General features: G+C 38.9%; 2 protein-coding genes across 2 annotated transcripts in view; one reads left to right on the forward strand and one right to left on the reverse strand.

Annotated features, from left to right (window-relative positions):
- Positions 1-405: 405 nt before the first annotated feature.
- cfap251 (cilia and flagella associated protein 251) lies at positions 406-9,915 on the reverse strand. The gene is made up of 20 exons (XM_078250810.1): positions 7,172-9,915; positions 6,883-7,023; positions 6,585-6,694; positions 6,386-6,494; positions 5,782-5,862; positions 5,604-5,681; positions 5,478-5,519; positions 5,119-5,342; positions 4,839-5,015; positions 4,507-4,757; positions 4,225-4,376; positions 3,824-4,000; positions 3,545-3,729; positions 3,325-3,439; positions 2,662-2,825; positions 2,475-2,565; positions 1,626-1,769; positions 1,306-1,534; positions 1,006-1,134; positions 406-879 (listed from the first exon to the last, which is right to left on the reverse strand). Exons 1-20 carry the CDS (start codon positions 7,325-7,327, stop codon positions 755-757), a joined length of 2,880 nt encoding a protein of 959 aa, XP_078106936.1. The 5' UTR covers positions 7,328-9,915; the 3' UTR covers positions 406-754.
- An 88-nt stretch (positions 9,916-10,003) lies between these two features.
- The window catches only part of LOC144518270 (rab5 GDP/GTP exchange factor-like), a 5,854-nt gene continuing 1,612 nt past the window's right edge, over positions 10,004-14,245 (forward strand). The window contains exons 1-7 of the mRNA XM_078250811.1: positions 10,004-10,262; positions 11,184-11,370; positions 11,838-11,965; positions 12,737-12,888; positions 12,985-13,054; positions 13,161-13,296; positions 13,385-13,479. Of these exons, the coding sequence (XP_078106937.1) occupies positions 11,213-11,370; positions 11,838-11,965; positions 12,737-12,888; positions 12,985-13,054; positions 13,161-13,296; positions 13,385-13,479 (739 nt within the window). The 5' untranslated portion in view covers positions 10,004-10,262; positions 11,184-11,212. The remainder of the gene's footprint in view (positions 10,263-11,183; positions 11,371-11,837; positions 11,966-12,736; positions 12,889-12,984; positions 13,055-13,160; positions 13,297-13,384; positions 13,480-14,245) is intronic.

The following is a 14,245-nucleotide window of genomic DNA, read 5'->3' on the forward strand; positions in this document are numbered from 1 at the left end:
TTCCTGTGTTAAACGTTTCTGATTGGTCGGAGTCAGAGCCCTACCCACCGAAGAACTCAAAGTAAACCTGAAGCGACAGGTCGTACACAGTCCTGCCCGTTTTTAGAGCGTTAAATTAAACAATTGTACTGGAAATGTGTCGAAATTATTTAGGCTTCAAATGACTACAGTAACGATAAATGTATAAGTGTTATTTGCTACCCGTGTTAAATAAATATATTTATTTGGCTTCTGAATAGAAACAAAAATGAATGGAGTCTCCGATATTTGAAAGTTGTCTTTCAGCGTTCCCTGTCAAAACGTTTCAATTACTCTTCTAATAAAATTGAGGAGGAAAAAAAAATGAATAGATGCAATTGATGTGCTTTATCTTTTTTTTCATGAAGTAATGAAATGGTATTATGGTGGGAGAAATATTGCAATCCTTTACTTAAGCAATAGATACAACAAAATACTCATAAAACAACAAAGCATTAACACCAAAATGTACCTTAATGACATTTCCTCAAATGGAAAATACTGTTCAATTTGATCTTCTTACAAAATACATTTTATATGCGGTATGTGACAAAGCTGGACATAATGATCTAACTTAATATTGATATTTATTCATCATATTTTTTAATTAAAGCAAATTCCAGCATTTCCGTTAGGAAATTCCATATTTCCATAATTATGTTATGGAAAGATACCTTAAGGGCTCGTCATCAACACAACTTCTCTTAGACTAACAGACAGTTCCTTGCTTTCATCACTATGGAGGGGAAGACCTGCCACTCTGCTCTGCTGAGGATGGGAAGCCCAGGATGTGACCTGTAAATGTCTTTATAGATATCTCATCTGGGATCGCACACTTGAGTGAATATTCTGAATCGCCACCTGTACACACACACACACACACGCACACACACACACACACACACACACACACACACACACACACGTTTTTCAGCTGTTATGTGAATTGTTAGGTTATGGTTTGTGAGTGAGTTTTCTTTTACATACTGTCAGATTTATCAACGTCATGCTCAGAGCATTCCCCTCCTCTTCCTCCTGCTTCGTCTTCGTCCTCTTCATTGAGGCCTAACAGTGTAGTGAAACACTCTGCCACCTCTTCCTCTGTCATATGTTCTCCTGTCAAAGATAATGTCAAAATGATGCACATGTTGGACTTTGCGTCATGTTGACAATAACATGAGCATTGCATTTAGAAACAGGAACATAGATCAAGATTGTTCTCAGTAATTTGACAGTAGTATTACTGACAGATAAAATGATTTTCCGAGTGAATAGCCTGTAGCGAACCTCGAGCCTGTAGAAGTTCTAGCAGTTCATGTCTCTGCAGAAAAGGCTGTCCTGTATTATCACAGTCACCAAGGATGTGAAAAGCTTGAACAAGTTCATTGCTAGAGATGCCGAATGCTGGCCGGTGGTTGACATACAGCTTGATAAACTCCTCCAGGTCGATGTCGGTCACATATTTTCCTGTTTCTGCATACTTGCTGAACTTGACCTCATTATGCATATCTTCTATCTGGTAAAATATAATGAAACAATTTGTGTAATGTTTTTACTGTCATGATATTTTCTGTTGAAAAATGTTGCTTGATTTACACACATTCTACCTCTTGCTCAGTGGGGAAATAGGCCAAAGCTCTCATTAGAGAGGGAACCTCTGACAGGGGGATTTTGGTAGACAATTGTCGTTTCTCCATTGAGTCAGTGCCTTGATGACGGACTTGGCAGTAATAGAAAAAGTCCTCCATCTCCTAAAAACAGAAAAACTCCAAAACTGAGAATTTGTGGTTAAAATGGTATCAGAAATGTCTAAAACTCATAACTGAAGGAGAAATGCAAGTAAAAGCTAATATCGCAATCATGTACCCTTGTATAATCCAGATATATGTGTGAATCTGAGCAATGCTTTACAATAGCAAGTAGACATAATTTGTAAATAGTGTTAGATTTTGCCAGTCACCTACCCACCTCTTCCAATTCTTTATAGTGTTTCAAATTTCTGTGACAATTAAGGAAATGCTGCTGTACTGGTAGGCAAAATAACAATAACAATGTAATGTTTCAAAGCTGAACCTTTCATCTTCACCATCAAACAAACAGATGTAAAAGGGAAATAAATAAACTTATGCAATAAGATCCAGTTATACCACATAAGGGTACTTTACCAACACAAAGGCTCAATAAAACTCACAGTTTAGACAAATTATGTTACACCACCACCCTGAAATACTTTTCACATAAGTAAAACCACAGGACAAATATTCCTGAAAAATGACTTAAACCAAGAAACAAAATTCTTAAAGCTAAGTAAATCAACATACAAACTAACACAATGCATAATAACATTTAGACACCATGTAACTTACTAGGTAATAGGACACATGCTTCTTTTAAATTAATGGAATAATCTGTGGCTGTTCAGCAGTCGTAAGAAACAAGGAAAACTTTTAACTGACCCTGTAGAACTTTCCATCTCTGCCTCCCTCTAAAAGAGCGTAAAAGGGCACAAGGTCCTTGCCTCCCAAGGCAGCTGCTGCCTCCAATGCACTGCACTCACAACAAGAGAGAAGATTAACTCCAGAAAACATGGACACACACTAATGCATTTCCTCTGGTTCTCAGGTTGGTACTATTTAACCTTACTTTAGGCTTATCTCCCACGACAGGACAGTGCAGTCAGACCCTCCTGCAGTGAAAACAAATAGGCCATCGTACGAGCAAGCAAAAGTGGACACCCCCGTCGGATGGCAGATCAGAGCGTTGGACTTGTAGGGGTTCCCATCCAGAGGTAAAATCTGGAGACCCACCTGGAAATAAAACTCTTAGTTGTTATATCAATAATGTGAATCACTGTGTCTCAATAGATCTACCACTATTCTTATATCCAATTTGCCAACTTTACTCTCAACTGAACACTGTAGCAAAAAGCAACAGAGTAAACACTTTTAAAAGAAAAGAAATCAAAAGAAAAAACTTTGCACAATTTGTACTGCAGGGCTGGAGGAACTGACAACTGCAAGATGATCATGTAATCAGAAAAAAACCCAAGTGCTTGTGGCTGTGTGTTTATGTTAATAAAAGACAATAAAAGTGAAAACGCATACTTCTTAGGGTAAAAAATTACTGAACACACTTTCTACACATCCAAGCACCACTCCATGCAGACTGCATTGCGACTAAATAAATTACTTATTTTAGACAGAGCTTCCATTTTTATTTTTATGAAGCAGGTTATTTGGTAAAATGCCACAAACAAAATAAAGCCAATCACTTAATAAAATACTACAAACAAATTCCAGCACAGACCTTGTCCTCTGTGATGTATGCCAGGTAATATGAGTTCCTTTCAGGTTCTCTTGACATGGGAAGGACCACTGTTTTCTTAATGGGAGAGCCATGTGTTGGGCCAAGGACAGTCTTTCTGTTTTTTTAAAACGCGTGATAATGTTTTTGAGTATTCGTGGTGACAAAAGTCAGAGAAATACATTTCACAAACAATCTGATCTTGTTATAGTAGCTCACCGACCTGCACATCTTGGTAGTGCTGTTGAAAAGCTTAATCTTGTATTGGTCTGAGGCGACGAGAAGAAACTGCTCTGCCGTGAGAGGAGGATACCAAGTCATGCCCACTGGCACAGCACATTGCTCAATGCGCTCTGAGCTTAGGATGAGAAGCTTATTCACGTCACTGTTTTCCAGATCATACTCCACCTATTATTCACAGAGAGGTTCGTGGCATAAAAAAACAGTATCACAAAACACCAAACTAGTCCACAGTCCTACAACTTTTACAAAGTGGACTAACCAGTTGGTGGTCCATTCCCAGAGAGAGCAGTCTGGGTTGGGTGCTGTCCAGGTGAACCCCAAAAAGAAGGTCTTTGATGGGCTTGTAGTGGGAGTGGTACCTGCCCATATACGCCCAACGAGGCAGAGAGCCTTTATTAGTCTGCGGGCGGAATACCGTCACTGCTTTTCCAGCATCCTAAGAGTGAACAAGGAAATAAAATGTACATGTCACACTTGGAAATGGAACCATGGAAATATAGATTTGCAATACATTATCATAGCCACAAACCTATTTTATTTCATAATGATAGCTTTAAAAAAAATGCCAACATGATATCACAAACTCCAGTCTAGAATCACTGTTGCCAATAACTAAGTTCAAACATATTACACTTGATAATCAAAAAGGAACCTGCTCACCGCAGTGGCAAGATACTTTGAGTCTGTAGAGAAAGTGATGTGATGGATGCTGTCTTTCGTGTAATGGAAACACTCCTCTGGATCACTTTGTAAAGTACTGGGATTCAGTATGTGAACAGCTCCACTGCCAAAGCCAACTGCCAGATATAATCCTATTCAAAGACAACAAGGCAGCTCTTTACATTGCAAAATGTCATGACAAATTTATACAGTAGCTGGGTAACACTGGTCATATGCAACATTTGTTTGTTGCAAAGACAGTCAGCAAGCATGTTGGCTCACCTTGAGGGTCAAAAGTGACACACTGAATCTGATTCTCTGTCTCGAAAGCCCTGCTGCAGATCATCACTTTGTTGTTATAGTCCCACATTTTTAAAACACCCCTTTGATTGCCCATGGCCACAACTGGCTGTTTTGGGTGGCAGGCCACTGCATGTATAGGCTCACAATCATCATGTAGCAGGATCTGAGGGATGCCATTCTGTGTATTCACATGTACCACTGTGGATCTGACTGTGGACACAACAAAGTTCCTGCAGAAAAAGAGAGGTTATCTTGGCTAAAATGCACATAACAGTTTAGACTGAAGACATAATAGATTGCATTTCTTCTACCTGATGATTAATGGTTTTGCCTGCAGAGTGCAGTCCTCCAGGTATCCCTCTGTACACTCTTTGGAAAAGGAAATGGAAACAATAGCATCCAGGTTGAATTCACTGTACCAAGTGAGAAGCATGAATTTTTCATCATAAAACTTGATGTGGCCCAGAGTGTCACCAGTCACGATACAGCTGTGATGTCAAACAACACACAAACAAAGAGAGATTAAAGAGAAATAAATACATGACACTGTTATAAAACAATATGAATATTTTTCTCTCTCTCTCTGGCTACCTGTCAGTTATGGTGAGAGCAGTGATCGGATCGTTCTGAAGGTTGATGAGCTTGATTCTATCTCTGGGGAGGCTTTGGTTTGCAGCTAAGTCTTCCATCACATCCCACACCACAAGACTGCCTGCTGCTGTTGCTGTTAGGATCTCAGGCTTTCTCCAGTGAAACACAGACTTGCTCAATGGCCCGTCAGCCATGTTGACAGTTTGAAAAGAGTCCGGAGGAGACTGAATAAAAACAGACGCATCAGAAATGGCAATGTTGAAACATTGTAATAATATATTTATCAAAAACCCATTGCCATAAAAAAACAGAAAATTTCTGACAATTCGATACCACAAAATGTTGATAATTCATTTTACCTTCTTAATCTTCAGGGCAGAGTATTGCAGACTTCCCTGGGCCTTTAAAAAGATCAGATGATTATTGCAATAAACACATACTAGCTGTTGTATCTATTTAAATAAAAAGGGAACAGCGGGACTTACCCTGCTGTAAAATAACACCTGGCTTTGACTGCTGCTGAGCAGCTGAGTGCTATCATTTGGATTAAATATGATGTAATTCTGAAAAACAATCCAACATTTGAACCGTTTGACCTGCTTAATGCCATATCTATAAAGTTAGGTGACATTAAAATGTTAAAAGAAGACAAAAATGACTTACTTGGAAATCATGTTCTGGATTGAGTTCAGTAAACCACAAAGGCTTATCTGTATCATTTGTCCAATCCCAAATGCACACACACTGTGAATCGATCGTGAAATGGTTAATAGATTGTATATAGAAGGACATGTTTTATATTGTCATATCCAGAATGAAGCTGTTTTGTGGTTTGTGAACCTGGTGTTGTAAGGTTTTAGCTAGAAAGAGCGCAGCTCTGAGATATTTACCATTTGATAAAAGGTTATACTTTATATTCTTTTAATTTAAAAGAAAAAAAAGGGCTTTAAACCATCATCCTAAAAAAGACAAAACAAGCTTGACAGGTTTAAAGATCCTAAATATATGGATACATATCCTACACTCTTATGTCATCAAGAGACACTTTTTGGAGCTCTTACATTTAAAATGACAAAAAGTCATACAGTGTTTGGTGGTGTCACAGTCTTGACCTTCACTTGAGAGAGAAAAAGTATCACTAATTCAAAATTAGAGTGAGTCCTGTTTCCTATTCATCATGAGTGAAGACCAGAAGGTGATACTAGGTAAAACCACAGTTCATACATGTGATTCGATTTTTTTTTTTTTTAAATGCTGTCATACTCACTTGAACTTCCTCCGCCCCGAGGGTTACCAGGTGTTTTGTGTCGCTTGAAAACGCCATCGCAATGACACCCCCCTCAGGGTGGCAATCAAACAATGTTTGCACAGGAATGCTGGAATATTTATCATTCGTGTGGTTACCATCAAGATTAAAGGTTAATACATTAAAAAAAGGCCGTAATACATATAGAATGAAGAGCTACCCAGTGTAGGAGTCCCATGTCATCACTGTGCTTTTCGGCCCCTGGTCTGCTGTTGCAATCCAGCGTCTGTCTTCACTCACACTCATACATGAGATGGGGCGGCAGTGACCCTGAGAAGATTGAGTAAATAACAGTAGGATATTTGAATCAACACTGCAACTTTCATGTTACTTATATCAAAAGATATCTATAGCTACATCACTCATACCACTGACCTAATCTAAAGGACGCCATCGCAGCTTCATTTCATTACATACAAATATTCCTCAAGAATATGTCGAAACCTGGATATTTTTACCTGAAGTATGTGCTGAGAGTTTGAGGTGTGACTGTAAATGACCCCAACATGAGCTCCGGCATAGAGGACCACCAGCTGATCGTGTTCTTGCAGACTGAAGGCAGGAAGAGCAGGATTCATCCCAAATACCCATTCTAGTGACTGAATGAAGAGCAAAGTATTGCAGTGTTCTTATGAGCCAGTGGAAGTTCTGAGATGACTCTTTTATTGAAGGAAATGTGTTTTGAGGATCAATATACAAATAGTACTCATTTTGTACACATGAACACATTCGACAATACATACTTACCAATGCATGTGTCCTAGTATGATTTATCTTCTTTTGGAAAAGTGTGTCCCTGGTTGCAGTGTAGACTTGAGACTGCCCAGTCATCTTGATTATGTCAGCCTCTGTTTCTTCTCTCCTAACTTCTAAAGTCTCATCCTTTGCTTCAGCATTTGACATAATGTCCAAACACTATCGGACGATTAATTTCTCTTTTGAATAACTTCATAGAGCTTTCCCCCTTGTTCTGAGTCTCTGCTAACGTCTCTGTTAGAGAGTAGACTGACTTAAATTTCGCAATTAAGTCAACAGAAACACATAACCAGCTTTTGTACAATTGGCCTCATTCAAATGTCGAAAGAAACAAACCTTTCTATTTAGTTTTAACTGGTCTATTGTATGAAAAAACACAATCTCTATAATGTAGCTCGCTCCTGCGAAGCGTCTCGTTGCCTAGTTACCGCTGAGCGTGGAAGACGAGTGCGAGTGACGCGCTTTAAAAACTCAATACTGACTTTCCGGTTAAAGCCTTTCAAATTTAAAGCACGATTAAGAATATTTTTTGGCTCTGCCTTTGCAAAAACAAATTTACTTGCAAAACATTTAAATATCCCATTAATATAATGCATTGTTTAAGTTTAGGTTTAGTTTCACAAGACAGATTACCAACCTAGCAAACGGAACACTGCAGGTTGTCAATATGTGGCAATTGGTTTGTAATTTGATTAATTTCAGATTGATTTGGTAATTTACTAAAGTCCAATATTATCTGAACTAAGTACTGTATGTGGAGTAGTTAGATAACTACCAGGGTCGTAGAGAACTACAGAAGTTAGGAGTCAGCGTTCCAGCAAATCCATACCAGTCTAACAAACTGTTTGTTCAGACAGAATGCAAGGCCAATTTTAGCGGCAGCGATTACATACAATACAAAGTCGATGAAAATATTTACCAGAGGCAGCGGGAATGGCATGAAAAATTGCTTTGCTTTCTGTTTGAACAATTTTTAGGAAATGTTGGTCTTTTTTATATATGAATCTTTCATTCATTTTGTATTTTGGTTTAGTTTATTTAATTATGTATTTCAATTCTATATAATGTGTGTGTACTTGTTGAATGTAAACACCTTCTCAGGTCATTAAAACCTCAAATTCCCAGCCATACACTGTTGGGTATAGTCTGTTTTTAGCTCAACATCACTTTTCACAGTGTGTCACCTCTTCTTAGTTTTGATGTTTAATGCTTATGGCATTAGCTTATTCTTTATTTATCTAATAACAAAGTATACATATTTTATACAGATAACATTAACATGTAGCCACTAACATTACTTATTATAATAGCCAAGCCTTAAATAATATCCATAATACCAAGAATGTGGAGTTGTCTAAAACTGTGAACACTAGGACAATAAACGGTATTGGTATTTTGAAAATATTTACCGGAAAAGCTAGTATGCTGTAATGTCAGCATTGACGACACTTAACGAATGCAGTTCCTTATATGACCACTGGAGGGCAGTGGTCATATAAACAAATGTTAGGGGCGGCGGGTAATGTAGGCTTGGATAGGATTAAGCCTTCTCAAAAATTCTTTCAATCTTTCAAATACGGACAGACGGATGTGCTTACATTAATGTATTATGATAATATTCGGGATAAATCCCACATTGCTGAAAGATATTGAATGCCCCCCCCACTGCCCAGAAGCCATCAATCCACACCCAAGTCGATGTCATGATTACATCAATGCATGTAGATAAACCTGGACACTAAATCAACCCCACAACACTAAAACCCAGGTAAACAAAATGCACACCCAAAACATTTGTTGTTGTTTTTTAAATAAAACCACAGCAGTTTGATAAGAGAGTGCATATTAAAAAAACATATAGAATATTCCTATCAATCACTATCTGTTTTCCTACTGAATAATGTGAAGTTAACAGAGGCTGTCAACACTTGAGAACAGTTAAGCAGATTTGACAAATGTTGTAGTTTCCCACTATGACCACTGGAGGGCAGTGAACAACATATATGATTCTAAATACCGTCAACACGTGAAACTCCGAAAAGCTACACCGCGCAACGCGAGGGCCATCGTGACAGACTACTTTTTGAAAACGGAGGCAGCCGAAAGCATCTGCAGGCTTATTTTGGTAGCTTTGCTACATAGGCTTACATTATTTGTATTAGCTTTATGTCGTGCCAATAATAGTGTTTATGGTCACAGTGAGCAACTACAACTCTGCACTCCACTAGCACCAAGCTAGATACAACATATAGTAATACTTCCGATTCCAACATTGAAAAATTAAATTTTCATAACAGACAAGGGTGTGGTTACGCACTGTGAGCACTAGAGGGCAATGCAAATGACAACCATCAACCCCACCAGCGACAAGCAAGTAAAGGCATCAAGGCCATGAGCATATATCCTTCTTAGGCGTTTCTCAATGTCAAGGAAGGATCCTTCGAAGCCAGAATTCGAAGGACTGTTCCAATGTCGAGGATCCCATAGACAGCAGAATTTCCCATAGACAGCAAAGGATGCATATGTGTATCCTTCGCGCTCCCATATATACATACATACTGTCTATGCATATATCATGGATGTATTAAGAGAATGGCAGACGTCATAGCATATGAATACTTCCGGGAAAGACATATAAAAATAAAATATATTTATATACCGGCAGAAGTGAGGATACTCGCTATGATGACAGGATTTGGTCGAGGGAGACGTGACGATGCCTCGTTTGTGTTGGGCACGTGATTCTGGTGTGTTTAAGCGGGGAATGGGTGCATCTTTCCGCGATACTTTTGCTTTGAAAAGTCGTGTCGATTAGTGACGTTACTTCCAGCTTCACAGTTTCTTTTTCCACAAGGCTTTCCGGTTGCACAGGTTTGAAAGCAAGTGATTCAGTCTGCGTTTCGTGAATTGTTGCTACCTCAGTTTCATACTTTTGTACCAACATCTCATTGAGTGAGGTCTGAAGAATTATAGTTCTCATTGTACAAGTTATGACGAGTTTGTGACTGTTAAGAAACCGGAAGGGGGGAAAAACACTCCGATAAGGAGCTACTGCTTTGGTTATGATTTCACCAGCTGACAGGTGAGAAGGCATTTCAATAATTGGGACCTTATCAGTATGTATGTTTGCTTTTTAACTCATAGAAACGTTGAATTAGTTTGTACATTTAACTGAAATAGTTAAATAGTTGTCCTCTTTAGCCACTCGACGTTAGCTAACATTAGCCGGTGGTTCTTATCTCCAATCCCCTCAGCTGACTGATAGTCAGCACTGCCGAGCTCATAAACTGTTATTGAGCTTTTAATAGGGAATTTACCCTGAGGTTTAACAGGAGACTCAGTTCAGCTTCTTAGGCTACATGTCGCTTTGATGTAGGCTAGTATTAGACATTGTGAAAACGTTTCTGAATAGAATTATCAGTCACATGAAAGAGCTAGTGAAGGACATTAAAGGAAAGTGGAAGAAAGGAAAAACTCACTGTCAATGAAACCTTGAAAATGATTGGCACATGATTAGCATTTCTTCACCAGTTAAAACAGTCGTAGTTGGTAATTTACACAGTAGACTTATTAATATACACAACACTATATTTTAAGTTGTCAAGTGTTTCTGAATCTAGTTTTCTGCTGTTTATGGAAGTAGCTAGTAGCTAGTTGTCTTATTGAAGCAGAATCTGACATTACTTCACATTAAACCAGTTTAACCAAAATAACAATTTCCATCTTCTTGATGGCACATTTAAATCATAACGTTTTGAACATGGGAAGTAAGTATTCCTGGGTTTTAATGTGCTGTGTCGCAGCATTGTGTTCCCTATTTGACTGGCTGCAGTAAAGATGCCTGAGGTTATGTGCCAAGTTAAGCACGACCAGGCTATAGCGAACATGAGATTTAGGTCCCTGCAGTCACAATGCAGGACGCATCGAGTTGCCTTTTAAAGGAAAGAAAATTATCCAAAGGAAAGGAAATTATTGGTTGAAATATTAATGTTATCTCCAATAGGTTGGAGTAGCATATGGAAGAGCTCTACAATGTGGACAGATAAGCAAAGAGGAATCAGAGTTTCTCAGGAGGAGCTGCTGTGCAAGAACGCCTGTGGGTATTATGGAAACCCTGCGTGGCAAGGCTTCTGCTCCAAGTGCTGGAGAGAGAAAGCACGAACAGCTGGAGCCTCGAGGGAAGACACAAGGTAAACGCGCTGTTTATAGCAATCATTTAGACTCAAAGGAGCATTTAGATCCTGACATTTCTGTCAGCTGTGGTGACATTGGTATGTTATCAACACAGTTGTGTTAGTGTGTAGATGGAGTCATGTAACCTCATAGTTACACCATAGAATAGATGATTACCTGAATAGACACTGGAGGACATTGTTATGCCTTTTTATTATATATATCAATGAGAAAATAAAACTGAATTTGTGAAGTTAATATTAGTACCAACTGGATATGTAAGGGTAACTACATACATAAACAATGAAATAACTGCTGATGCATATATTTAGTAATGATTGATGAACTCCAGTCAGAAATGCTTTGTTATTATAACTTTCTCTTTTAGTACAACTGTCTTCTAACTATCAGCTTGAGGCAACTTAAGTGCTTTTTGTTTACACTGGGTTTAGATTCGGATCTCTAACGCTGTCATTCCTTGCAGGCCGAGCAATGATGGAACTCCTCTCACCTTCTCCAAATTTGAGGTGAAGAAAAGCACTGAGAAAGGTCGTCGAATTAACACAATGAGAAGACTCTTCTGGGGCACCCCATCACCTCCTAAACATCAAGGTAGATCGGTTTGCTTTGAGTTCTTTGAGTCTGTGTTTTTTTCCGTTGCCATCAAGTCAGACCTCCTCAGCACATGATTTCAAGGTGCAGTCATGTAATGACAACAAAATCTGGACAATAGCAGGTGTTTTTCCTCATTGTCTAATGTACAGATAGGGTGCATATTTATGGGTAGTGTAGTAGAGGTGTGAATCTTCACTGATCTTTCGATTCGATTACGATTATCATGTCTTCGACTCGATATCACGATGCGTCAAATACATTTTTCTATTAAAGCCATATAGGATATTCATAGCTTTTCAAGCTTGAAAAACAAAACATTCTGCAGTGCTCTGATACTAAATAAATTGGATACATAAAACTACAGCACTGAGCACATGGCACTTCCTGAATGTGCAAAACATAACAGAATATGTAAAACAGAAATGTTGTTAGGCCTACATTAAATTGTAAACAGAAATAATCGATTATGGCCAGGTCGATTATCGATGCAGCATCGTCCATGTCCACGATTCGATGCATCAATTATTTGATTAATTTCAACAGCTCTGTAGTGTAGTGCCATTATCCCTGCAGGTTCACAACCAACTACCGGGGACTGAACCGAAGTATCTGTGGTGATTTTTGCACCTTTGCCTCTGTGTGCCCCATTGATTCACTATTTTACCAAATGCATTGACTTGGTAGTCAGTGTTTCAACAAATGGAGCCGTTTTGAGTATCATGTTTCCTTGTTTATCTGGAATAACATCTACCTTTTGTCCCTTTTTAGAGTCTTCTGAAAGCCATGCAAATGTGTTGAAAGCTTACCAGAGCCTCGAGCCCGGGGACTTCACTGGTTTCCTGAAGATACTGAAGAGCCCTTCCTCCCAGCGCTTGCAGTCTCGATGTACAGCTTTCCTCAACACAATGGAGGCGTACCATGTAATGTTTGTTGTATATGATTAACATGACTCTTCTTATAATTTCTCTTTGATATGTCAGAGCTGTTCTGATCATAGCTTCTCATCACCTTTACAGGATCTGCCGGTACAGAAGCTGTCTGATCTTGTGCAGGATTTCTACCAGTCTTTTGCGGAATATTTTAGCGGTGAGTACGGATCAGTTCAACACTGGGCTGTTTATTTAGAAAACGTGAAAACATTCATGACTTTTGAGTTGTTGTTTCTTATCCATATATTTGATTTGATTTCCAGGTTTTCCTGAGGCTCAGGTCACTCAAATAATGGAGCATGTAGAGAAATTAATAATGACACGGTTGCACAAATGGGTTTTCTGTCATGACAGCTGTGATGATGAACAGAAGGATCTGGCTCTCCAGAGAAGGATACGGTAACCCTTGTATACAAGTCACTTATATGTATTTAATCAAAACCTCTAACCCAAAGCCCTACGTAACACCAATGTCTTTACTTTGCAGATCTTTGAATTGGATCACCCCGCAGATGCTGAGCGTACCTTTTCCGGATAAAAAGACTGCAGTCACGGCCGACCCGTTTCTGCCTGCTATAACAGGTGATTCACAACTTCAGTACTGAAAGGAATCGTTCGACATTTTGGGAAATATGCTTATTCTCTTTCTGGAGTAGAGTTAGATGAATATTACACTCACGTCTCATCGTTAACTATAAACCTACATAGTCCACCGTAAAATGGTACATTGTTGTTTTTTGATTAAACAAATGCAATACAACATGTTAATTAGTGAGCTTTAGAGGTGCTGGTAGGCAGATTGCATTACCTTTGGACAGAGGCAGGCTAGTTGTAGCCTTATATTTAATGGACAGACATGAGAGTGGTATTGAGCTCTTCCTCAGAGTGTATTTTAACTTTCTCTTCTATCTGCTGGTTTGGGTACCTCACTTTAAAAAAAATTAAGCACAGACTAAACGGCATTGTGAGAATATGTGGCAAAATTGCAGGGATAAACTTTGAGGAGTTATCACTCCTATACAGAGCCAGAGCCATGAGGAAGGCCAGTGCTATCCTCACTGACCCGAGTCACCCCTTGTCCTGTGAATACAGACTGCTGCCATCTGGTCACAGGTACATGGTACCAAGGTGTAGGACTAAGAGACTTAAGTGCTCCCTGTTTGTCCCTGTTACTATTAGTCTCGTTAATACCTTGATGTAATTTGTCCTGTATGAATATTAGTACATCTGTATGTTATGTTGTGTGTGTGTGTGTACTGCTGTCTTTTATTCTCTGCTGGCTGTAAAACAAATTGCCCCCAACTGGGATAATAAAGTTTACTTAACTTATCTAAGTATGTTTCCCAAA

Source organism: Sander vitreus, chromosome 5 (assembly GCF_031162955.1).
Source record: "Sander vitreus isolate 19-12246 chromosome 5, sanVit1, whole genome shotgun sequence".
In the NCBI taxonomy this organism is placed as follows: Eukaryota; Metazoa; Chordata; class Actinopteri; order Perciformes; family Percidae; genus Sander; species Sander vitreus.

What these genes read in the sequence shown, in the direction of transcription:
- cfap251 (XM_078250810.1), bottom strand. Translation starts at nt 7,327, where the DNA reads ATGTCAAATGCTGAAGCAAAGGATGAGACTTTAGAAGTTAGGAGAGAA. An exon ending in TCGGGGCGGAGGAAGTTCAA is followed by an intron (nt 5,863 to 6,385) that starts GTGAGTATGACA and finishes ATCGATTCACAG; the next exon opens with TGTGTGTGCATTTGGGATTG. An exon ending in TGACGTTGATAAATCTGACA is followed by an intron (nt 880 to 1,005) that starts GTATGTAAAAGA and finishes GTGTGTGTACAG; the next exon opens with GTGGCGATTCAGAATATTCA.